General features: G+C 52.8%; 1 protein-coding gene across 1 annotated transcript; it reads right to left on the bottom strand.

Moving 5' to 3' along the window:
- LOC126571084 (uncharacterized) lies at positions 1-26,215 on the bottom strand. The gene is made up of 3 exons (XM_050229330.1): positions 25,879-26,215; positions 23,771-25,165; positions 1-1,948 (listed from the first exon to the last, which is right to left on the bottom strand). The coding sequence occupies exon 3, from the start codon at positions 1,946-1,948 to the stop codon at positions 1,037-1,039; it is 912 nt and encodes a 303-aa protein (XP_050085287.1). The 5' UTR covers positions 23,771-25,165; positions 25,879-26,215; the 3' UTR covers positions 1-1,036.

Genomic DNA, 26,215 nt, shown 5'->3' with positions numbered 1-26,215 from the left:
CATCTAGAACGGATGAATCGGAAAGAATCGATTGCGATTGAGCTGCTCTTCGGATCGGAACTTTGACTACAATGTAACCGAGTGACGCAGTATCGGCATCCATCCATAATGCCAGCGAAAACATGGTCGCCACGGTTGGACATCACCATCACCACCACCGACGGTTCATCCGCTACCCTTTTAGTCGCTTCCCATTTCGGAGTCGCTTCACGCCGGATCACAAGTCAGCCACAATGGGAACGTTGCGAGCCCACATACGTCCGGCAGCTGGTTCTGCTTTTGGCCACTCGCACTCGCACATACACGCCATTCATCATTCTAGCCCCGCCGCCACCGTCGCTGCAAACTCCCACTTTCCCCGGAACGGATCGGATCGAAACGGCAGGACGGCCAGAGGGAGGAAATGGCGAAAATTACCACCTTCCCACCTTACACACGCGCACACGAAGCGCCTCTGCACGCAAAGCGAAGCAGGCTGCACTGGCCCCTCCGGCTGGATGATCCACAGGATGGCCGATCGCTGACCCAACAAAAAAAAAAAAGAAGCTTCACAAACAACAGACAACCTGAGCCTTTTTCGTCGTCGTCTTCCAGGGGGGGGGAAAGGTGCTGCAGCATCTTCACCCAGGCGTCCAAGGGTTTGGGTTTGAGAACCCGAACGCCCGAAAATGGAAAGTTGGACAACAGATACAATACTTGGCCAATGGAGGCCCTCGGGGAACATCAATCCAGAAAGGAATTCATCTCCTATCGTGTGCTGCTACGATGGAATCTACATGTCAATCCACGAGCAGATGACGGTCCAAGTCAAACAATCAAAAGTGTCTTCTCCACAAACATCTCCAGTTATCATCTGGAGCTACCACAACTGCTGGCCTACTCCGTAGTTCCCCAAAAGTACAAACACAGACGCACACATAACACACGGTGACTTACACACAACTACGCAACTCACATCGCGTACCTAATCCAAAACCAATAAACCTAGTAACATGGCCAGCTGCTCCTGCAACGCGTGCTAGTCCCTCTCTCCCCTTTAGTGTAACGGTTCAGCGATGCACTTGCACTGCTTGATGCGTTGGATGCGCTTCCGGCGCAACTGTGGCACCAACGAGGGACAGCGCAACGTCACCGTGATCCAGGTGAACTTTTTCGGTTTACAAAAGGCGCACGAACGGAACGCCGGCCCGGTCAGATCCTCGTCCTCAAAGTCCAGATCCACCTCCCGGTTCCGGCTCACCGGACCGGACGCGGACGCACTGGCCGAGTAGCCGCCACCATTGTTCTGCTTCGCACCGTGGCCACCACCGGGTCGCCTTGGGTGCCGCTTCGGTGACTTGGGGATGTAGAACGAGTTGCACTGACCGTAGCAGAACCGATTGACGATCGTCCGGCTCAGGCAACCCTCCTCGCGGATCCGCTGCACCAACGGTTCCGTCTTGCACCAGTCCTTCTTCAGATACTCCTTCCGCGTCACCAGCAGCGCGTTCTTGCTCGACTTCAGCAGCTTATCGCCCCGGTACGCGTGCATATCGGACAGCAGATCGGACGAACCGGACGATTGCAGCTGCTGCTGCTGCTGCTCCTCCGACGTGTTGTACGCTGGCATCGGCTGGTGGTGCCCATGGTGGTGATGCCCATGATGGTGGCCACCACCGCCACCTTGGCGCCGTCCATTAAAGTCGAAATCGATGGCCACCTCGGGCGTCTGGTAGAGGTGGCTGTCCGAGCTGTCCTCCGTCACGTCCTCGTCCAGATCGTTCTGCACCAGGTAACCGCGCTGCTTCTCGTGCTCCCGGGACGCATTCGCCCGCCGCTCGGCCAGTATCTGCTCCACGTGCCGCGTATTGATGATGTCCAGGATCGAGTCCGACAGCTTTATCCGGTGGCCGGACGAGTGTACCAGCAGGCAGGCCAACAGCGTCAGCATCCTCACCGTTGGGCTCATCTGTTGGGAAGAGAGAACCGGGAAGAAAGGGGAGAAAGATCAGTTAAAAGTAACCCTCTGCTGCTGTTGTTGTTGTTGTGCAGCTTCTTCCACTAACGACAGCACTAGCGCCAACGTTATTAGACGCCGTGCGACCAACGGCGCAGCGTCAGCACGTTCTTCTTCCTACACACAAATCCAAACCCAACAAGCCCAAACGGAGCACACCAGACACCAGACCCCGACCACCAAACCTCGCTTGTGAGGCCAGACCAGCGGCCGCTCGCTTCCCACTGAACTGAACTGAACTGAACTTGCGCAGACACTTGAGCCATGGCGCCATCGAAGAAGTCGTCGCCATCTTCCTACTCTTCCGAGGTTGACCTCGTCGGGCTGCCTTCATTTTCCGCTCCAACAGGCGCTTGGCAAAGGGCTTTTCCATCGCCATCTATCTAACTCCACTTCCGTAGACACTTCCCTCTCTCTCTCTCTCTCTGTGTCTAATGCCTCTCCACACTTCGCTTCTCATCTCGATGTGTGTCTTCCCGGCAAACCATGAATGAATGGCGCGTGGCGCGAGCGCACGATGGCGTCAGCGTGCGTGCCCCATTCAGAAGTTCCGCGCGATGCAACGGGCGACACTTTGCCGACGACGATCATTGATTGCTGACCTTCTCTCTCTCTCTCTCTCTCTCGATGTTTGCGTTTTGGACTGGCGGTTTTTACTATTTTACTACGACTGCTAGTCAGTGCACGCCAGGGCTGCAGAGCTCGATTGCGATCTTCGATCTGCGGGACGAATACGACGACACGCGACGTTCAGTCGGTCGCGATTGGCGTGGATCGCCCCCTGATGCCCCCGACCAAAGAGGATGAAGGGGGCGCACACACTCTCGGTCGAATGCGAATGAGGGCGCGTGGGCTGCGACCACACCAGCGCAAACGATTGCGCATCATCATCATCATCATCATCATCGCCGTCGTCATCCCCAAACCGGGCCGGGCGAGCACGAGACCACTTCCTTGAGTGATGAAGGTGGCCGGAGGGGGTGGCGGGTGGGGAACCAACGCCAACTAGTGGCGGTCCACGAGTTGTGCTTTTGTTTTTGGGAACCACAGGAACCGTGCGTGCCGCCCCGTCCGTCGTCCGATGGCGAGGGCTTTCTTATGTTTATTGCCCTCTCTTTACCCACACGTGCGACCGAGAATGGCGATCCGTGCCACTCGGCCGGTCGCTCGATCGTCGGCGGTTGTGGCCCGGCGATGGTTTCATAAATGTTTCAAGTAAGGTAAACTGTATATATCTCGCTGGTAGTGAGAGCACTTTACGTACGAAATGGTTTTCTGGTGAGAGATAAGGCGTTTGTCGCCGCCAGCCTGTAAGCAACAGCGGTTGCAGTACAGTGAACGAGTTGATTTGGGAGTCTGGGGATACCAGCACTACAGGGAGAGAGAGAGTGAGCTGGCGCAAAGGAAAGTGATCCGATTGGAGTACTCAAACTAGGAAAAGGAGCAATTGGGAAGTGGGTTGTACTGTAGAAGCTGTACAGTACGTTACTGCATTAGTTGGTCAAACTTTCAATTCACACACCAGAAGTGAGATGAAACATCAAATTGGATAAACTTCGGTAACAGTTTACTACGAACAATGAAGTGAATGATGTGGTTTTATCTTGGTTGAAGAGCTCTGAGTAATGTCCAGTCAGTAATTTGCGAATAAATTACGATGTCCTTAACTCATTCCAGTGCTACTAGTGACTGAGAATCCCCTCGTTGGGGCTAATTCGTATCGCAGTTGGACGGTTTCAGGGCTCAGGCAAATAAGTTCTTGGATCAAGAACGTGAAACGCGCGCCTCGACGCCTCGACAGTGGTCTTTAGTGGATAGGGCAACAACTCACTTCTTCAGAAGACATTCAAGTAACTAATTCGCTAAAAGATAGTTGAATAGAACTCCACAACAGTATTCACAAAGAGAAGAGTATTATGCTTCTATTCTTATACTTATGTTATCAGACAACACCAATCAGGAGTGAAGAGTGCGAGCCCCTTAATTGCTACATCTACCACGACTACTCCCAATTGCCATAAACTGTGGGTTATGCCATGTTCGCACTAAACACAGTTGCTACCAACCAACTCCGCTGAAGAAACAATTTCCAGCATCTCTCTCACCAAACTAATCGATAGAGATGTCAAACGAGGCGCCTGATGGTGACGCGCTAATCGTAAAGTTTAATGCGGCCAAGATCTCTCTGTCTCTCTATCGTTCTGTGTGATCGTTACCTCAACCAGACGGTCCCTCGGTGCCTGGGGGTGGTGGTGGTGAGGAACTCATCGCACCCATTCTGCTTTCACCTCGCACCGCACCGCACCGCACCGCACCGCACCTTCCCGGGCGCGTGGAGGACCGGTCGCCACGAATCTAGCCAAAACAACCGATTTACAATGCCGTGAAAATTGTCACCTTTATGCTGCCACGAACTCGGACACCCTCGAAACCATATCCCCTCCGCCACACCCACGAGAAGACGTCGTCGTCGTGGTCGCCGTGATCGTTGTCGGCGTTATTAGTCACCATTCTTGCTGGCCTGGCCTCCTAGCGGGGCAGCCACACCTTCGCGAAACACAAGACAAAGAGGAAGAAGATAAAACCAGCTCCAAAAGCTCTACTCTCACCAGCACACCGGCACCGGCACGCACACCCAATCATCTTCGATCGTATTGAACTGGTCAGATGATTGCCGGAGGAAGCGTCTCCGAGTCGAGCGGGCCCCCGCGGCTGAAATGCGACACCATTAATCTAATGGCGAGCGTCGAATTTTTAATCAGCCATAAAATGCTGACTAACAAAGCGTCTGCGTCTGCCACGCCACAGCCACCGGCATCGCCCACCCCGCCGTGAAAAGATGCGAAGAAGTGGACGTTGGACTCTCGCTCGGTGATAGTCACACGCCAGCCAGCGCTGAAGTCATGCCCATGGCCATGCGCCGTAGCGCTCGGACGGTCGCGGAAGAACAGCGCGGACTGACGGACGGAAACTCTCGACGATGATGATCATCGGCGAGATGCGGTTTTGCATATGAAAGGACACCGTTCGTGAGTCATCCGATCGGCTGGAGAAGTCTCCGCAACAAACTACAGCACAGCAGGTCTTCCGATACACACCACGAAATACACAGCTTTCGGCAAGTCGAATACCGACTGGAGTCATGAAATCATCAAGACGCGATGCAGAATCCTCGCAGCGGAAGTAAACCACCGGGACAGGCCCCCCAAACTTTCTCCACTGCATTCCCATCCTGCCCCCAAGTGCACGTTCCTCGCCACACGTCGAAGTCTTTTCGTGGTGAGGTTATTTTTGGAGACAGTGAATTCGCCGCCAATTGATACCGGGTCTTTTGCAGATGTCCCAGATTACCTCAGGCTCTTCAAGGCAGCGACGAATTCAGCTCCGAGGAGGTTAGCTCTTGCCGATTGCCTCACGGTAACCGATACCATAATCGTCGTCCCGATCACCACCACGGCCAGTTCCCCGGCCAGCCATTCGTATACACTGGCTGGCTGGCGCCCCCATCGTCGGAAAGCTGATACGCTCCGGTGGCGTCCAACAACACCCTTCCCTTATCGGTAGAGCGCAATCAGCCGATCCGATCTGGCGACTGGCGACAACGGCGTGAGACCGTCCTCGTCCACACGCTTAATTACGCGCCCGTCTTCAAAATGGCCAACCGACCAAAAACCCACCTTGGCGCCAAACCGCGGACCGAACGGGCTGGCCAGCGTATGCTGAATGGTGAACGCTGATCATCATCATCATCCTCGCGTCCCGCACAGTTCTCAGTTCCTGGAACACTTTCGGAACACAAGTTCATTCCTTTCCCGCTCGATAGCCATCCCCCCCCCCCCCCCCCCCCCGAAAACCGTAGTGGTCCGTAGGTTTCGACTGCTTCGTGGTTGGCGTTTTGGGGCAAATCGTCGGTGATTGTCACTCCATTCCGGTCGCGCCAGAGGTGCCTCGGTATGCCGCACACTTCAGACCGACAGACAAGAGGAGGTAGGAAGCGAATACTAGACACTTGTGGCTTGGTTTGGTTGGTAATTGTACGTCGCCAGGTCGCGAGAAGACGCACACCGTGTTCTGCGTGCCGCGTCCAGCCCATAAACCTGTCCGCCTGCTGCCAACCGAGCCGATGCCGATGCGATCAAGAAACTGGTAAAGGTAGCATCGCGCCAATATGGCAGCTCGTTTAATGTATCTTCGAGCGCACGGAGGCCGCCGTAGATCGTAATTTACCGATCCCTATTATAGAGCCATCATTCAAATTCGAACACCAACCGTGGCATCAGCCCCGCTGGCCGCCAAGATCCTTATCCGTGATGCCGGAATCGGAAAAAGGCGTCACTCAACGCGTGTGCGCGCGTGCGCCCCGTTGTGAAGTTGGAGAGCGCACTTGCTTGCTTGCTTTGCTTGCTTGCTTGCTTGATGGATTCTTGTGTCGTTTGTCGTGTTGCTGAAAAAGGGAATATCCGATTCGAGATCCGCAGAAAAGATCACCGAATCCGCCGATCCGATGGGGGAATAATACCAGCCCCAGGGCTACTTCATTACTCGGGACGAAAATTGAATTTCCAATCCAGCAGATCCACTTGAACCGCACGTACCGCGACGGTGATGACTCAACGTGGGTTGGGGGGGTCGTGGGGAGCAAATGGGTAGTTTTATTGACCGATAAATCTGGTCTCGCTGATCCCTGATCACCACCATCATCATTTCGGCCGCTAGACCATTTGAGCTCTCCATCAGCCGCCGTCGGTCAGAACACTTTATCTGAGTCATAAATTTTCGCTGAATTTATTGTTTTCGAATAGCTCATCCGCGAATAGCTGGCGCTGGCGCTGGCGCTGGTCTTCGATCGGCCGTGGCCTCGACTCGCGAACGCGTCACGCTCATCATCATCATCGACAGGCGACTCCAATAACCAGCGGTGGCGTCGGTGGCGTCGGGATGTTGATCGAATGTTGACTAAAAATAAAAATCGATCTAGAACCCACTCCCATCCACGCTCGATCGAGGATCGGGCCCAGCGGCCCGAAAACCGCGGCCAACCCAGTTCGCTACTGTCTTCTCACTGGCTGGCTTGCTAGCTCAATTCAACGATCAATCAGCCCGAATTGATGATGACGGCCTAGACGATCGTACGCGAGGTTTATGTGCAAATCCTACGACGTTTTCATTCCTTATCGTCCTCTCTCCCACTCTTTCTCTCTCTCTCGCTCTCTCTCTCTCTCTCTCTCTCTCTTGCGTTCTGGTCTTAATTATACCGTTTAACCCGGTGCCCCTCTATGCGTCAGCATTGTGATTTATTCCACTTTCCTGATCAAGCGGCGCAGATCCATTACATCTCCCAGAAATCCGGATCACGTCACGCTCCGTTCCACAGCCTGGTGAATTTCTTAACCCCCCCCCCCCCCGCCTTCCTCCCTGGGAACTCCCAAACGGGACACTCACACGGCCAGAGTGCGGCGAGCAATTAGCAAATCATCCAGCCAGAGTGTGCGGCATTGCAATCTAATCACTTGCAGCCTGTCAAACCCGAACCGACGCCGGCCGGGTGTCAGGATGATGGATAACGTTATTATCGGTGACATTAGCAGCGCTCGGCTGGCCTGCGCTGACATCTTTTCCCTTTTTTTCCCCCTTTTTGTTGTTGCTTTGCATGCAATTTATGTATCAAAATAGTATCACGACAAATGCGCCATAAATCTCGGCTCCTCGGCAGCTCCGGGTGACACACCTGACAGGCCGCGGCCTCTGGCTGGAGCTGTGTGTTTGGACTGGACACTGTCATTTGCAACGGGTGCAACCGGTGCGGTGCGAGGTGTGATCGTGTTGATCTACCCCGCGCCGTTGCTTCGCTGCAACCGCCGCAGATGAGCGATCGTGAGAATGATAGCGTGCGACATGTCATTGGCGTTCCCAGGAGACAAAAGGATTAGGATTCGGATTCTCTCATCTCATTTGCAAATTAACGACTAAATCGAATATCAATAGGAAGGAGTGCGGAAGGGAGGGTGTGAGAAAGATGAGAGCGAGAGAGAGAGGAGCACCAGAGATCGTCGAGATGGACGTAGAACGATGACAGATACAACTGGCTGCGATATATGCGACAACTCAACTCTGTCCCCAACCGTTCGCCACGAATGCACCGCGCGATGCATTGCATCTGGAGGACGAAAGGGCGGGGGCTAATCTGGCTGCGGGCCACACAAATCAGCGACAGATCGTGATTTCAAATATTCAAATCGCCATAAATCACGCGGCACCAAGGCGCGCGCGCGCGCTCTCGAACGTCCATGGTGTGCCGCCGGACAACTGCAAATTACTGTCGCCCCGGCAGTCCTTCCTGGCGCGCTGTTGTTGTTGCTGTTGCGGACATGTCGCAAAGTGAGCCACGAATGATGAATTCCCGATAAGCTGCCGACAACACGTGGCATGGCGCACTGCAGCACCCTTGTCCTGATTGGCTGGCTAGCTGGCTGGTTGGTGAACGGATTTATGACACTCCGAAGACAATCGCAGACAAACGAGAGGACCCCGTAAGTGTTTGTCGCGTACTGTATATCTATTCTCGGTGCTTCCAAACGCCGCCACCGTGGCACTTCCGCGATCGGCACACCCGTCACCACCCGGTATGACTTCCACATGCGCCTCGCCTGGTCGCGGCCTGTACTGTCTATTGAAGTCGCTGAATGTGCATGTGCACCGTCCACCAGCACTGACGCTGTCTTATAAATTTGTTTTTATTTTTGCCAGCATCCCGTGGCCTCGTGCGCGTCTCCACCAGGGGTGTCGTCTGCGCACATTCCATGCACTCTTGTTTCCGCTTGTTTTCCACGGTGTTTAATGATGGCGCCAGGCACTGGTGCACTGCAACCAGATGCAGCGCACTAGACACAAACAGAGAGGGTGTGCGACTTCCGACCGGCACTGGCACCGTCGTAAGCGAGTGCAGCTAAAATTACGAGCAACGAGTGATGCCCGTGGCGTAGAGCGGACACTTTGCACCCCGATGAGCCGCAGCAGCAACACCGAACCGAACCGAGCCATCCCAGAGCAACGGTGGCTGATCGGTCGGTCCGAAAATATCGTTCCGGTTGCGTTTTAATGACCACACGCATAAGCCGCGGCCATAAACCGACGGCCACCATTAAGCGGGCGATCGAGTGCAAAATTTGGTTGCTCCAGCTGAGGCCAAACTCGCTGCTGCTGCTGCTGCTGCTGCTGCTGATCAATCGGCGTCCAGCAGCAGCTCAACCGGCGATTCGGCGTTCGATCGTAAATTAATGAAAATGACCACCGGCACCGAGTGGTGTGTACGTCTTTTGCTGCATCAGGGGCTGCATTCTAGTGCAGCGACAGTGAATGGAGAGGTTTGTGGGTACGCTACGCGTCGTCGGCACGTCGTTCACGCCTTTCGTTTACTTTAAGGCGAGACCCGAAGAGGATCGGCCATCGGGCGGGAGTTTGTCGGTGGCGGAACTCCCTGAAGGAAGCATAAACAAACAGTATAATCCGGAACAGCATCCGGTGTCGGCGAGCAGCAGTAGTCTCCAACTGGAACCAAACAACTGGAGGGCAACTGTACTGGCCCGTCCGTTGCTGGACCAGAAACAGGTCGCCAGGTCGTCAGCTGATCGGCCACCGACCGGCAGCAACACCACTAGGGCACTTTGTCTGAGCACCGGCCCCGGTCCGGACCACTTTCTGTCGCGCCATTCGTACCGTGGTGCCAGCTTTATCTGTCGTGAGAGGGAGAGACGACGATGACGATGACGATCGGAGCCGCTTAGAGGCGGGCTAATCCTTCCGCCAACGACACCATTAGCGGGGAGATCGCGTGATCCCATGCCCGTGTGTGAGTGTGGGATGCCGGCCCGGGTACGGTAATTACATTTCATTTAATTAAAAGTCCATCACTAATCTACCAAATGGACCGGGCGATAAAGACAACGAATTACGACACCAGCCAGACACCTAATGCTGTCGCCTGGTCCTCTGGGACTCCGTAAGGTGCCGACCGATCCGTTGACCACCACCGGAAGTGCACGCCAACAAGGGACCAAACGAACAAACCAATCCGACCGACCGACCGACCGACTGACGCGACATTCCATTCCGCGAGGTAGCACACCCCTGTGCCCGTGGTTCCGGATCTTGTGAAATACCGTAAAGAACGAGGGTCTGGGAACCTGAACCTGCGAGGGTATGAAAGGTGTGAAAGCCAATTGGTCGATGGTCTACAGCCACAAAAGCACATTCCTTCGCCGAAACAGCGAAAACCAGAGGGAACACACAGCGGAAAGGAATCCCTCTAATCCTCTTTACTTGTTCCGGCCATGCCCCGATGTTGGTACAGGTACAGATCCTGTAAAGCACAGCAGTGCTTTGTTTCGGTGCCCGCGTTTGCTCAACGGGCTTTCCGGATCGTACACTAATATAAACCGGACGGACGTGCCGGTATTGTGTGGAGTGTTTGGGATTTATGGATTTATGGACAACAAACGAGGTGCGGCGTGCAACCGACCTTTTTTTTTTTTTTTGAGCAGGGTGGTGAGCGGTACGGTTCCGTCTTGTATTCCACATTCCCCCGAAAACGGCACGTACGGGGATCGGAAGCTGAACTGTCATGTGGCAACCTGTGTGAAGAAGCCTGGGTCGAGCTCGATGACTCGACCACTGGCCGGGTTGTGGTTTATTTGGAATTTGGAAACCCATTCTTTGAGCCCGTCTTCTCCCTCGGGGTTCATGTTGCAGGGGAGGTCCGTATTATTTTTTCTTTTTTCGTTGCGTTCCGGTTGTAAACATCTCTTCGAATATCCTCTCTTACTCAAACCTCCGTGGCGCAGATTATTCTTCTGCGAAAATGCATACCTTTATGGGCCTCCCTTGCAGATTCATGGGAAAAAGATGTGTGGAGAAGGTATCATGCAGCACCTTGTAAGCACCTTTCTCTAATTGTGTGTTTCGTGTACACACGTAGTGAGAATAAAGCATGTTGCATATTTCATTATTGAAGTAATTGATGCGCACCCCTGGATTATATCTGGAATAAACTGTTTGTATCAATCAAACATCTTTAATTGGAATTTGTCATAACAACGCAAACAAATCTCATAAATTCAACCAGAAATGCCATCAATAAACGTTACTTCGAGCGAAGATCGAAGCATCGCCATCAATATTTGAAGCCAATTCTATTGAATACGCAAAAACTTAAATTCTTTTATCCATTTTTCCCCCAAAACTACGCACACGCTAGCAAATTCAAAGGTCATTTCGTAACAAAATTAAGTAAAGACGTTTTGGGCAATTATTATTCCAATGTAACGCCGTTTATGCTCGAGATCAATTTGTTGCTCCAACAACACCCATCCCAGCTTTCACTACACTACAGCCTAAGCTCCAATAAGTACACATCATCCACGCTACAACCGACTGCTGATCGCCCAGTTCCGCCTTTCGACCACGGAGATGGTTTGTCATTCTTTGCATTCTGACCTCGCCGAACCTCAAGAGTTCCTCTTCGTCGCTCGAACGATATATAGTTCACCACGATCGTATGATCCCTGAGGCATGCAAGCACACCAGGGGCATACACTTTCTAAAAACAACTTCCTCCAAACCGCTTCATTGTTCTTTCTAATTGCCATTCCGCCATACTTTGTTGAACTTCTTAAAGACCTTTCGCCGCAAAACGCGATTCCTTTCTATTTCTGCCCACCACGGCCGCGGCTGCTGCCAGCTGCCAGCGATCGATCGATCGATCGAGCAAACGCACGATATTTGAGCGACGATCGAGTACCATACGGCACGACACAGGATGACGCCAGCACCGAGCGTGCCTCTCCGCCAGTCAGCCGGTTCCCCATGGATTCCACGATCCGTCCGTCCGTCCGACCGACCGTTCGTCCGTTGACACAACGTGGATCGTTTATAAAATGTAATTGTATCGACCAAAAAACAAAAAACGGTGAACTGAAACATTAATTTCTGAGATCGCACCCGCCCGGGCACCCACTGATTCTGACCGGTCAGTCCGGGTCCCGGGGAGGACCCGGTGGCTGCCACGGGAGGGTTGCCGTGATCGCCGGTAGCACCTTCGCCTTGCAAGTCGTCGGTGGCGTCGTGGTCGCCATCGCGACGAAAGTGGGTTTTTCGGTGGGGTGGCGGGGGGGCTCACCATCGAGTCGTGAGGTTCCTCGGATACCGGAACCCACTCTGCACACTCTAGCGCGCGCCCCCGATCGATCTCCTCCGTTGTCTCTCTTTCTCTGTCTGGCCGGTTGTCTGTCTGTCTGTCTGTCTGTCTCTGGCACGTCGCCTGGCGCGCTATCTCTTATACTTATACTTATACTTATACTTTTATATATATATTTGTCAGTCGAACCGAGTCGGAATCGAGCCAAGCTCGAACGGAGTGCCGGGACGCCAACAAACCGCCTGCCAAGCGACGCGAAGGATCCAGCAGTGCGGCGCAGACACGTTGCCAACGATGGCCAACGTCGACGTGCGCCATCATCATCATCATCGTCGTCGACCGGCGTCCTCACCACCAACAGCATCATCATCATTCCCTTTTTATCGTCTTCCCTTCGTCTCTTCTGCCTTCTGCGAACAGCAACAACAGCAACAGCCGGACGATCGGCGTCTCGTCACTGTCGCCAGGCGACGGTCGTGCCGCCAGTCAGCCACAACGGTTAGCGCCATGGTCCGGGTGAGTTGGGGGTAGTGGGAAACAACCCCCGCACCTTCTTCTTCTTCTGGCGCGTGTTGCGCGCAGCTCCTCTGCTCCTCCGCTCTGTCGCACCCGATCTCGTTCGGCCGACGCAATGAAGTGACCGACGAAGCGAAGCGAAGCGCCAGCGCCAGCGCCAGGGTGCGCGTAGGCCAAAAATCGGAATCAGAAATTGCGTGAGATCTGAGACGGGTGTGCACGGATGCGTGCGTGCGTGCGTGCGTATGTGTGTTTCCATCTTGAAGACTCGATCTCTCAAGAGGATCCCCCGCGCTTCCTGTGCGCGCGTGGTTGGCCCCTTCTCTCTCGCGCCTCAATGAGTTGCGTGCGGCGCCCCAGCACTCCTTGCGAAGGAGTGAACGAGAGAGGAGAGAGAGAGACAGAGAGCGATCGCCAAGTGATCGCGATGTGTAACACGAGTCGTCGGCGTCGTTGTCGAGAACCCTTCTGCTGCTGCTGCTGGTCCGCCGGAACGTCGCCAGCGAACGGATTGGAGCTGGCGCTAGCCGTGAGGGGTGCCGTGCCCTCCCTCCCACTGCACGCTGGTCCCCTTGCGCGGTGGTCAACCACAGAAGGACGCGCATTGCCGGGCGTCCTTTTTTGGGATGTTCCGTTGTCCATTGTTTCTCTCCCGTTTTTGCGTGAGAACCGACCGACCGATCGCAGGTGAGATGCGGTGTTGTGGACAGACGAAGCAGGATCAAGGAGAAGAATTATGAAGGAACAGGAACAAGGGAAGACGGAGACAGAGAGAGAGAGAGAGAAACAGAGCAAACGGCAGGACGGACGGACGGTCCAATGTGTATAATCAAAAACAACTTGTTAAGCGCCACCGCGCGAACCCGCGATCCTCACTCACTCACTCACTCACTCTGTCTCTCTTTCTGTCTCACTCTGGCTCACTCGATCGATCGATTGCGAGCGCGCCCCAACAGATGCGTGCCGTGCGGTTGCGTACGCCAAGGGTTATGGGATCGCGTGCGCCAGGGCAACGAACCAGCGCAACGGGCCACGAGTGGCAGTGGGGAAGGGCGCCCATGTGTGTTTGTGTGTATGTTTGGCGAAAAATTATTACCCATTGGCCTCTCCCTCTCTCTCTCTCTCTCTCGCTCTGCCTTCAATACAGGCCCCTGCTTCACCTGCTCCACAGTGAGGATCAAGATGATCATGAAAATGACGATGATGATGATGATGATGATGATGCACCGACAAGGAGGCCTTTCGAAGATGGCGACGACGACTACGACGGCGACTGGCTTCTGATGCCTCGGCTGCTGCTGCTGCTCGGTGCTGGAGTTGCGGCAAAAAAGCAGCCACTCGGTGCATTACCGGGAGTACGCGTGCGAACAGAAGACGCGCGAAGGAACGCCACCCGAAGGGGTAGCAGGAGTGTGGAAGGTGTGTGCGATTGCGTGAGGAATTTAAGCGCCAGGCCAGCCAGCGAGCGACAGAAGACTCCGACCGCCGACTCGCCAGACATCCCGAAAAGCGATCAACAAAAACAGCGGCAGCGATCTGCATTTGGAATGTCCACCGTGCCGCTTGGTGGCAAATGTCAACCTTCGGCTGCTGGCGGTGCCACGGCAAGACCTTTATGGGTTCACAATCGGAGGAGTTTGTTTTGCGGGAAGTCATGTCACCGAACAGCGCGCCGGTGGCGCCTGTGTAGCGCTTGTAAGGGAGTCATGCGTGGCGTCTAAAATGATATTTTGTTTTCAACCCCGTACCCGTCGGATCGTTAGCCTGTGGTCTTGTAACGTCTTAACACATTTCCTTCCCGGTGCCAGCCGGTCGGGCGGCTGGTCGGTCTAGGGACCAAATGTCACGATGGCCACGATGCAGCCCCATTTGACGGCATTTGACGCCGAAGAGTCACGGTGGGTTATGTTGAGTTATTCGTTGTGGCTACCGATAGCGTATGGAGCGAATGGACGTTATCGGTTGCATGGTTTTACATTATCGCCAGGTTCATCTCCAATTCGCTGTGCTTCGATTTGCACATTTCCCTCGATAAGTGAGAGTAGAGCGTGAAGTGTGGCATCCGTAGTAGTAATGCGATGCATTTTCTTTTTGTTTAAATGTGAAACAGGACGGAAATGTAATTCGTTGCCGTCACAATGGAGACCGATTTGTTGATTGGACACGAAAATATCGCACGAAAATCCAAACTTGTAATAAGGCATCGAAGGAAGCATAAATGCAAGCATGATAGCATACAGAAAGCATAACTTATCACTTCTCTTGGGTTCCAAAATAATTTCTCGACAATCTGGATTCTGGTATTTTAAGTGAAATCTTGACTCGGTTCTCACAATCATATGATAATGAACCGTTTTCCTTCAAATCAACCAGTTTCTCTAGTTAAATACGATTAAGGAATAGCCATTCCATAACGAAAAGAAAGACCGAAGCGTTTTAGATCGGCATATTGTAAAAATTAATATCTTTCATCTATACTCAGCCGAGTTTTATCGTAAGCTTTCTGTAATCATTGAATAAGCCTATGACAAGAACCCTTAATTAAAATCCATCAACTTCCGAAACAACTGTAAAATTCCATTAAAAATATTTAAAAAAGGCGATAGAAGCCAATGTTACTGGAAGATTATCAAACGGCTATATTGAGAATTTAACTAAGAAAATGCTCAATTTTACAACAAACTATAACCATCAGCAGCTGAGAGTAATATAAACGAATGAAAGTATGAGGCAAGTAGTGGAACAAACTATGCCAAGCCAGTCACCTATAACTCGACAATATCTTGGGCAAAGAAAGATTAATTTGACGCCAAGCTACCGATACCCAGGACCCCGGTAGCTACGCCAGACTGTCACGAACCGGCTGCACCCAATATTCATAAAGCACAGCCCGTTGATCCGATAAGCTTAATGATAAAGCCGATAAGTTACCCAACACCTCATCACATATGCATGCAAGGATTAGTTCCAATCAACAGCAAAGGGTGCGGAATATACATTGTAGGGCTCGGTTGCAATTGAGCACCGCACCAGCAGCACACGTCAATCGATCACCAGGAGGACAAACCACCAAACGAACTGCTCCTGCTACTGCTGCTGCTCCATTAACAACAGAGCTTGCCAAAACAAACGGAAACATCGTGACACGCCACCCGAACAACGACCAGCGCGAGAGCTCGCGAGAGGGCGAAGAAAACAAAAACATCCGCCCTTCACACCCTGCGATGATGCTGACCAGCGATCGACCGCCGTGTCACGCGGTAGGGTGTTGTCCTTCAGACCACGATGCTCTCCATCTGTCCTCCACCACATTGCACCCATTTGCACCACTTTTCCAGTGCGCCCACACCGAAGGTAGCAAAGTCTGTCCTTTTAATTAGAAACATATTAGACAGTCCGGGCACCGTAGCGCTCCCAATCACCCAACAGCCAACCAGCAAACCCACCGATTGGCGAGACCACCCAGCACCAGCAGTTTGCGAAAGGCAGATCGCGCGGCCATTTGCATACGTCGCAAATCACATATCAATCACCACGATTCATTCGGCGTCGTCGTTGTCGTCGTAGTCGTCGTCGTCGTCTCGGGCAACACGCACGCCAACCGGAGGGGCCTCTGAGCATCTGGCAGCCCTTGGCACAAAGCACTCCCTGCTTCTTTTCCCCCCGTAACGATGCCATTTTGCATTCCGACTGCAATTGGCGTCTGATTTGGGGGAGTGGAGTGCTAGGAGGAGGCCGGAAAAGGATTCGTTCGTCCCGAGGGGTGCAGGAGGTGGAGGTGGAGCAAGGGCTTCACGACTTATCGCGATATCGCCCCCCGGGGGCTGGGACTCCCGAGCACGACACCCATGCACCACACTGGGCACATTCCATCCCCCCCCCCCCCCTTGTCGCCATTTATCTCAATTATCTTTTATGGAATTTTAATAGCAAATCGCAATCGCGCAACAATAGTATTGTCGCAGGCTAATGGCAAGCAATAGAGACACAATACGAGAACGCGCTGCTCAATGGGGCAGACGTGAATGCGTGTGAGGCGCAAGGTGCGCCAAGTTGCGCGTGCCATGAACGAGAGCGAGATGTGGTTACACCTTCGTGTTACGAGTTCCAGACGCAGCATCGCCTAGAGCGTCGAGCAGGATGGTCAATGTCAGGCAGAGAGCGGCCCTCTACCAGGAGAATGGAATGGCATACATTGTAACATGTGCCCTGGTGCTGGAATGCACGCATATCCTAGCGTGATGCGGCTTAGAATCCGCCGATCTCTGGAAGTCTCTTCGGGCCCAACACCAGATCCTCTCTACGTCGGCGATCCCAGTGAATCAACGCGTTGTATACAAGAAGATTCATTGAACCACTACTGGACCAATGAGCAAACAACAATAAACGTAAGCAGCGTTCGCGATCGCTATTCCTCCATTGTGATTCTCGCGGCCCCGGAGTGTGGCAGGTTCATCCGGCAAACATTCCTGGCATACCAACAACATTGCTACGGTGCCGGGGCGTAAGCGATCACGTGCGATCGACGCCAAACTTTTCCCCATTTTCACCTGCCGGTGTGGTGTGTGCGTGTTTTGGTATGCGAAACGTCACTCCAGCTGCTGGGAAGGCCCCGTTGGGACCGACGTCAGCCAAGGTGCTAGAAGTGTTGGAAGAGGATCCAGTGGTGCGGTTGTCCTATAAATAGTCCAGTTCCAATCCACTCCACGGCCTTCCGCAGCCCCAAATCTCCGATTGTTTGTATATGTTTCGCGATCTCAAGCTCTCACCTGCCTGCCGCGTCCTTCCACACGATGGAGGCACACCGGAAGCTGGGTGACTTTCAGCAACCCGTGATATCCGCACCCGCAATCCGCAATCTGGGCCCCACCGGGGCTGGTGAAGTTGTTGATTGATACCTCAAGTAGCCAAACATCTCGAGGTTGTATTTCCACCGGCGAACGGCCGTCCAACTTCCGTTGGGCGGTAGCAGGCGGTCATTAATGTGTCTGCACAACAAATAAATGGATCGGACGAGCACAGTAAAAAAAAGCGAAACACTTCGCAGACACCGGCGGCCTAGACCCAACCGTTTACGATGCTCCCCAGGTACGTGCGTCACACGCAACTGTCTATCAAAACGCTAACGTACCCTGTCCGGCTCTGGCCCGTGAAAATCGCCAGGTGAATCATTTCGATGTTGGACAGTTGAAGAAAAAGTGGTTGAGACGGGGAAATATGGATGGAATCAACCGGCACCAGGCTCCAGAATATTAGCGCCAGCACGCGCTATTAATCAATTCCTCCAATCCAAAGCCAATCGCCGTAGGCAAACCAATTAACGGTAGGTAACGTCTGACGGATGGCATGCAGATGCGATATTCGGGATATTCGGGTGAAAATGATCTCATTTGCTTAACGCATTTCTGACGCATTGTTCGATTGCTTATAATAAAACAGTGGCAGTCTAGGTTTCGCAAGAGGAAAACCCACCAATTAATCTGAGTCAGATAGACGTCAAGTAATCAAATGCTTCATCTCCTCTCCTTTCGGTGGCACAAACCGTGCCTGTCTCCAAAACAAAAGAGAGATCTCTCTTCGTGTCAGCTGTGACGTGATCGTGGGCCAGCGATTCGCGAAGCAAAAGATTTATGAAGTACCGATACGATTAGGATAGACGACAGCTCTTAAGCCATCAGAAACAAACCATAAAACCCCATAAAAGCCACACCACCACCACCACTACCAGCGACGTTGGCCATCGTAAAACAACTCAATCATCGCCACAGCCTAAACCGAACGGCGACAACCGCGACCGAGACGACGGCGGCCACGACGACTCGCTAATCCCTTTCCAAAAGGCAGAGCGAGAAATCTTCAAAATCCAATTAACAACACCCGAACCCGGAGGAGGAACGGAGGTTGTCCGGGGATTTCGCGGACTGATCGTGGCCAAATTCGCACGAGACACTACCTTTCGGACGGCGAAGAACATCTCGGGTCTCGTGTCGCCACTTGTCACCGCCACCCCAGGGCGGAGCTTCGACTCCCGGTGGAGGTTTTATGACACAATCTGGTCTAATCTGGCACCGCGCTACTGCGGCTCCACACTCCTGTCCTGGGTGACATTTGTGGTCGACGTCTAGAACGCCACGCCAGTGGTGCCATTTCAATTGTAACATGTCGACCACAGATACCGAGCCGGGCGGTTCTGTGTCCGGCGCCTTCCGTACCGTACGTATCGTATCGCTGACCTTTCCACGGAGAGGAAAAGAGATAGAGAGACTTTACGCAGCGCGGCGACTGGAACCGAAACGGGCGAGTTCCAACTATCGATTAGCAGAGCTAAGGGGCCTCATTAGCTGTAGCAACGGATCCAGCAAAGGGTCATAAAAGTTTAAATTAAATCGAACGCAGTCCCTCCCAGCCGCGCTGGCCCAATTTTTGGCTGGACTAGAGCAGAAGAAGAGGCCAGAGTTCAAGGTTGTTTTACGATTATTATCCTGGCAGATCCTGTGCCAATGCTGGTGTGGCCTTGGGCTGCGACGAGATTGATTTTCAATGGCGGAAAAACCGTTTGTGAGATCTGATGCGACTGGCACATGCTCCAGTATCAGCTCTGAATCCTGTTTGGGTCGGTGCAGCTGCTTGAAATCAAGGTTAATTAATTAGCACAGCTTCTGATAGCTGACTTCCTGATCCAAGGAACGGTCCAGGGGAGAGATACAATTCTCCAATAAATGTTTTTGACATATAACAAGTTAATGCCCGCTTGCTGAAGGTCTAGAGAATAAAGCGATTGCCTTGGCATACGCGAAACGTTTTAAATTGTTTCTGAAACATATGTTTTGACTCATGTTTGGTCTCATTTGAACTATTGAACGATCAATTAACCATTAATATTGCTCATTAACTCTTGGTAACGAGTGAGATCATCAGATTTAACAAGAGTTGACTGTCTTTTGTTCATTATACAGTAAAGGCCATTACTTCTTCTGTTCTGGTTCTCGCACTAGTACATCTGAATTTTGAATATTTTAATATGTTGATGAAGTAGTGTAACTCTTTAAATGCCATCAACAAAGCCATAAAAACGTGTATACATATTTTGTAGAAGCAAAAATTAAAAATCATATCCTATTAATAATGTTTCGCAATTTCACGCATTTAACTCTCATCGGCAATCGTTGGTAGCGACTCAAAAAAAAAACAAAAAATTACCACCTTCAACGCATAACACCTTGTGAACAAATCAGCAGTCAACCCAGCCAGCAGGTGTGATACAGTTGTAGCCCCCATTCATATCCACGCTCATATTTGACTATCTCCCTCCATCGGTATGCCCATAAAAGACTCGCGTGCCGTGCGACTCCTTCGCGGCGATTGTCGTGAACAATCAGAAATCGGAAGGAGATGTAGGTCAGCAATCCGACAATATCCCCCAGAAACCAGGCCCTAGGCCCTACCACCCCCTCGTGGTGTGTACGCAATCATCATTACACACATAGACACATTCACACTCTCCTACCTAACGCATCACGGCGCAGGCGGATGTTGTAGGACTGCATCTGACGGCGTCATGCACCAGGCGGCTTCTGACCCTCAACCGCAACCTTACCGTGCGCAAATTACCTGCGCACATCTGCGCCAACTAACCTGCCCTCGCTCATCCGCCACACCATCCTCGGGTCGGAGCCCACTTGAGACGCTGGATAATTAAACGCCTTATCCGGAGTTCGGAGTCATTGGGGGGTGGGGGGGAGTTCTCTCCGCTCTGGATGGATCTGCGATTGCGCTTCCATTCCTTGCCGACTACCGACGACGTGCGCACAACCTACGGCGCCACAGGTCGCCCCGAATCCGAATGGCGGCCATCTTGAGACGCCGCTCACGATCGCCACGGCGCGCACGTTAATTGACGTAGCGTGGCGTGGCGTGGTGTGGTGGTGGAGTAGTGGTTCCGCTCAATGGAACGCCACATTTGACACCCCCGGACGGACCAAAGGTCCGTTGCTCCGCCAACCGACACCTACCACCTTCTATCTACCTTCTTCTCGGCGAAGTGATGGTCCCGGAAGTCCACCACCACCGTAGGAGGATCACTCCATGCGATCGCGATGCGGTCATTCTGTGGCCATCTGTTCCACCACCAAGCCAAGCCACGCCAGGCCACCCCAAACCGCAAAAACCGCATCCACCGCCGGCACATTCGCGAGGTTCCGCGAGCAGAGCAGATTAATTACGGATTTACTGCACCACAAACTGCACCGCGAACTCGAGCAAGACGCGCGCGCGCGCGCGGGGGACCTTTGTTCGGCCAGGGACGACCGATTGCCGCTGCTGGCAACTTCATCGCCGTCCATCTTCTCGGCTGTCATCACGCGCTTCCTTTGCGGAGGAGACGCTAGAAGCCTGTTCGCTCGCTCGATGACTGATTACATTGTTTTGCTGGCAGTGGCGACGGCATCGGAGTAATATGTAATTTATCATAACAACCGAAACCGGACGTTCCGTCGGCGTCAGCGCCAAATGTTTGGCTTGGTGGCTTGGTGTGCCTTCCGCGACGCACCAACGCCCAGCCCAGCCTTTGTCTTTGTGGCCAACTTTTGGAAGCCGCGAGCCCACTGCTACTGTAAGGGGCACCATAAATCATATGCGACGATATGCTCCTCGTCGTCGTCATCGTCGTCGTTGGTAGAGAACGCGGACTAAATGCTTTTCAAATGGAAGCCGTCTACAAAGGCGTCCAGCATCCGCGTGAAAGCGCAAAGAACGCAAAGTGTCTCCCGGGCGGGTCGTTCCCATGGTCTAGACGGAGTATCATTCGATTTAGTGACCCATCATCAACAAAGAGGGGGAAGGGCAACACCTAGCACCGTAGCACCTACGATGGAGACGCACGCTGTGGATTAGCATCTCTGATAAGGACGCCATATAAAGATGATATCATTTCACTAACCCGTATGAACTGCTCGTAAACGTTTACGAGGACACGCTTCCATTTGTTGAATGGACGGGGGTCCATAAAAGCAAAATATCCTTTCTTTTCACTCGCAGGAAATCAATGAAAAGCCTTTCAATGCGCTGGAAGCGAATGCGAAGTAGCAGCTCGTCCTTGTGCGCTCGAGTCTCGTAAGATACTCTCCCTCAGTTCCACCTCGAATTGGCCACCGCTTTTCCACCTCACGGTCACCACCACCAGCACCACGGACGCACGGAAGTTTGCTCGGTTCGATTGTAAAACTTTCAAGTCCTTGACCAAAGTGGAAACTTACTATCAGAGGAACAGGGAAGGTACGCGAGTCAAGGTTTTCCTGCTGCTTTCCACCCCATTGCTGCACCGGCCCATAACGTCCGGAACACCCTCCAGCCCCCCCACCCGTGGGTTGGTCGTTTGTTTTCCCGTTCATCGGGACCGTGCGGACATCCGGTTGAGAAAAACAAACCGGAATCATCCGGAAGGGAGCGAACGTGCGAAAAACAGTCCTCGCATAAATCGTCGTTTGGCGTGGAAGAGATCGTATAATTTTAACATCCGCGGCGCCTTTGGCCATATGTTTGGTCGCCGCTGGCCGGCGGCACTGGCACGGGCACGGACACGGCCACGGGTATTTGTTTTCGTTTTGCTTCATTCAATCGGATTGCAGTCGCAGTCCCATTGCTCTTCCATCCCAGTGCTGTTCCATCGGCATAAGATGCAATCCTCGATCCGGATCGCGTTCTCCGTTTCATTTTTCGTCCCTGGTGCCTGGTGGCCTTGAAAAGGCGATTTGTCTCACGTTTATTGCAGCTTTCGCACATTGGCGAGCGTAGCTGCGCTTAAGCATCTGGCAGCAGGAAGCGAAACGACCCAATCCGGCGTCCCCTCCCTTTTATTTGCATTTTATATCGATTCCAAGTGCCTGGTGACCGGTAAATAGGAATAAAATGGATTCCAAAAACGGTTCGTCCACTGCATTTGTGTTGTGCTTTAGAAAAATGAAAAGAGCATCGATCAACGCAACGGACACAAACACTGAACGGGTTGACGAGCGAGAGAGGTAACAGGAAAAGGGATAAGACGCTCCCCGCCGCCGGATCGCTCGTCCTGCTGGCGCTCACTCGAGTGGTTCTGGACGATGCTAGCGTCTCGATCATCGTAACCGCAAATCGAACCACTCGAGACGGAAGCGGTGCGCATGGCTGTGTGTCTGTGTGGTGGCCACATACGCTCCGGTCTGCCCAGTTTATATTCCCATTTTGAATGGGAAGTCAGCATCATTGTGAACTCATCATCATCATCATCCGCAGCATCCTAGACACCGCCGGAGGAGGAGATGCCAGATGATTGAGCGATCGGTTCTCGCCACGGCTTACCGTTGATGATGGTTTCGATTGCGTCTCGTGGCGTGGCGCGACATATGGCCACCAACGCAGCACCGCACCACGCAACCGGAAGACCCATCCCGATAGCATCGCGGACTTTGTCGTGCTTTCCCCCTTCGTCCACTGCCCGCCCGGTACCAAGGGATCCATAAAAGGGAATCACACCACGGAAGGCGCAAGACGGCCATGATGATTTATGAAATGTGGACAAACAGTCACGATGGTGAGTTCCGGAGCGGTGGGCGCCAAACACTAGCATGCTCCGGTCCTGTCCTCCTCGCTTCATTATGCTGCCCACCAACAAACAAAAACCAAAAAATCGATCCAACATACCGTCGCATCCCTTGATCTGTCGCCGAGGTTTCGAAATTCGATTAAACGCGTCTAGCGATTTATGAGTTCGGACCAAAAACAATAACATCAACGGTCGTGGTGCAAGTGAGATGCTATGGCGAAAGTGAAACTGAATTTATAACGCATTCCAGTGCGCGTTAGAATAATCGATTTATGGTGCAGATGGAAGATGCAGATCATTGCATCATTTCAAAGACAGAACTCAGAATCGTTCTCCGGAGTAAACTAGTAATCATTCTGACTGGCACGTCATGGAAACATCTCAATAGAAATAGCGATCACTAATGCGATCAAAGTGCGTTTCCGCTCAATGAATCACACCACTAATCACAAGCACACGGAGAATCAATCCGATGAATCGATCTTACCTTGAGAGAGTTTGATCCAACGAGGTACACTGATGATAAGGAGTCTCGCCGCCGTCGTCGATGTTGTCGTCGCCGCTGATTCTGTTGCACCGGTTCTATGATGCGCTGCCGAGCTCCGGTTAGTAAGCTACACGTGCACGCCGATCTTCCAGTTCACGGTTGCATCACTCTCGGGTAACGTGGGAAAATCACCGTCGGTGACGGACGGACGGACGGTACGGGCAGGAACCACCGCTCAGCGCTTGGAAAATGAGTTTCCTATTTCACACGCGGACACACCAACAAAACACACACAGCACCAGATACACAAACACAGCGATGAAAGCGATGCGTCGCGATGGCCGTTCCGATTATTAATGGATGGCGACCGGGTTCCAGCAGTCGCGGATCGGAATCGAATCAGAACGGATGATCGGTTTTGATCAGTTCAGATCACGTCGTTATTACTGTTGTTGTTGTTGTTGTTATTATTGCTTTATAGTCTTATCCGAGCGCCCCGCTAGTGGTCAACTATCTTGGCGTGCGTTCGGGCGATTTGCGCACGCGTCCTCTCCCTCTCTGGATCCGCGCCGACTGTCCGGCGTCTGGCCAGGCCAACAGCCAGGTCAGCTTGCTTCTTCCTGCCACGCAGCAGTTGTCGAGGGGAGTTTATTTATATTGGTCCAATAGACACCATCAAAGCAGCCACTGTCTGCTGCGTTAGCCACAAGCGTTGCATACGTCGATGGCGACGACCACGGCGACGACGATGATGATGGACGCTATTTTCGATCGCAATAAAATCGCGCGCCGTTTTCCCTGCGATACCCCTTTTTCCCGGCCTTTTTTCCCGAATCTGGCGATCGATCGATCGATCGATCGGTCTGGCGCCAGGAGCAGAAAACACTCGCCTCACGATTGATGTCGAGGCCGTCGAGATGACTGGCAAGAAGATTCGGTGCTAGCGAGATATTGTTTTGCGCAATTAGAGAACGAACGTTCGCGAGAGACACCGGCAGACACTTTAACAGCACTTTACCGGCATTTGTGAGGGTGCAGGGGGAAGGGAGTATTCTTGGGAGGAAGTATCTTCAAAACACTCGCACGCGAAAATGACACTTTGAAACACTCCGTAACACACCGATGCACACACAGTAGAGGGCGCCAGAAATCACTTGGAATCTTCTCAGGCAACTGGCCTGGCAACAAAACAACAACAGAGCAGCAGCAACATCAGCAGCAGATGTGCAATATTTTGCTCCCCAACCAAGGCAAGCCGAGTGTTTTTTTGGGCGGAACGAATCACCGTCGTTTCGCCACCGAACCACCACCACCACCACCACCAGGTTCTGGAGATGATCGATGATCTCGCCTTCCTCCTTCTCTTACAGCACTAGTGCGCTCCAAAACGGCATTCTGCAAACAAATAAACAAAAATAAACATGAAGAGCGAATTAGTAAAATTGGCAAATGTAAGAATGCTGCAATGAATATTTCTATTAATGAGCCACGCTCTCAATAGGAGGCCATTGTTAGCGGGATCGGTGTATAACCGACTCCCCAGGGCACTCGCTAGCTCCATATGTCGCGTTCGCACCAAATGATGAGCGATAAAGGGAATCTGCGTCGCATCCCCCCACGTCCACAGCACTGAAGCGGAACGTAACGAGACCGCGAAGGTGGGAGTCAACCAAATGCCCCCTCCCACCGCCAAAAACTGTATCGAACCCAAAACCCCAGTCGCACTGAATTTGTTTGTCTGATCTGTTGGCCTGGTTGTGTGCTCGCGCGATTGTTTCGGTTCCGGTGGAGTCGTTCATCTTTTTTGCCTCCATTTTGGCACTGCTATTATATCCCGGGAAGCACACGTTTTACACGAGATGGCCACAGGGAGAATCGTCTGCCCGATCACGTTTCGCAAACTTCCAAACCAATGGCCTGGTGATGGTGGTGCTGCTGCTCCGGTTCATCACCGGCCATCACCTGGTCCTACCAAAAATGCATCGTTCAAGGCCGCCACGCGCGAAACAAACCTCTCTCTCTCTCTCTCTTCGAAATCCCGGCTTGAAACGGTTTAGAATGATACACACTCGGACGGAGACGGACACACTGGATCTGTGGGGACTCACATGAATTATTGCGGTTTCTGTTGTGATTATCAGCTTTCCCGGGGCGCGTCCGTGAATTCTGGCATCAGCACTGGCGGCTGGCTGAATGGGTGGATTGTCTTTCGCTCGCAAAACACAAACAACAAAACGCTGCTGCCGCCGACTGGTCAGCTGCTGCTTCGATGCTCCGATAACCGAACCGAGCCTGTCCTATCGGTGCTTGCTTGGATGGAACACTGGGATGAAACGGTTCGCGTTTGGGGCGCGCGCGTTCGAATGTATCGCGTTGGCGGCCGTACGTCGTACGTCGTCGGAGATGAACTCTCCTCGCTCTCTGACTCGCGTGCGCACTGCTCGG

Source organism: Anopheles aquasalis, chromosome 2 (assembly GCF_943734665.1).
Source record: "Anopheles aquasalis chromosome 2, idAnoAquaMG_Q_19, whole genome shotgun sequence".
NCBI lineage: Eukaryota > Metazoa > Arthropoda > Insecta > Diptera > Culicidae > Anopheles > Anopheles aquasalis.
Note: the sequence above shows the minus strand (reverse complement) of the source record. Positions and strands in the feature narration are given on the sequence as shown.

Excerpts from the sequence above, each read along its gene's own strand:
- LOC126571084 (XM_050229330.1), bottom strand. The coding sequence starts at position 1,948 with ATGAGCCCAACGGTGAGGATGCTGACGCTGTTGGCCTGCCTGCTGGTA.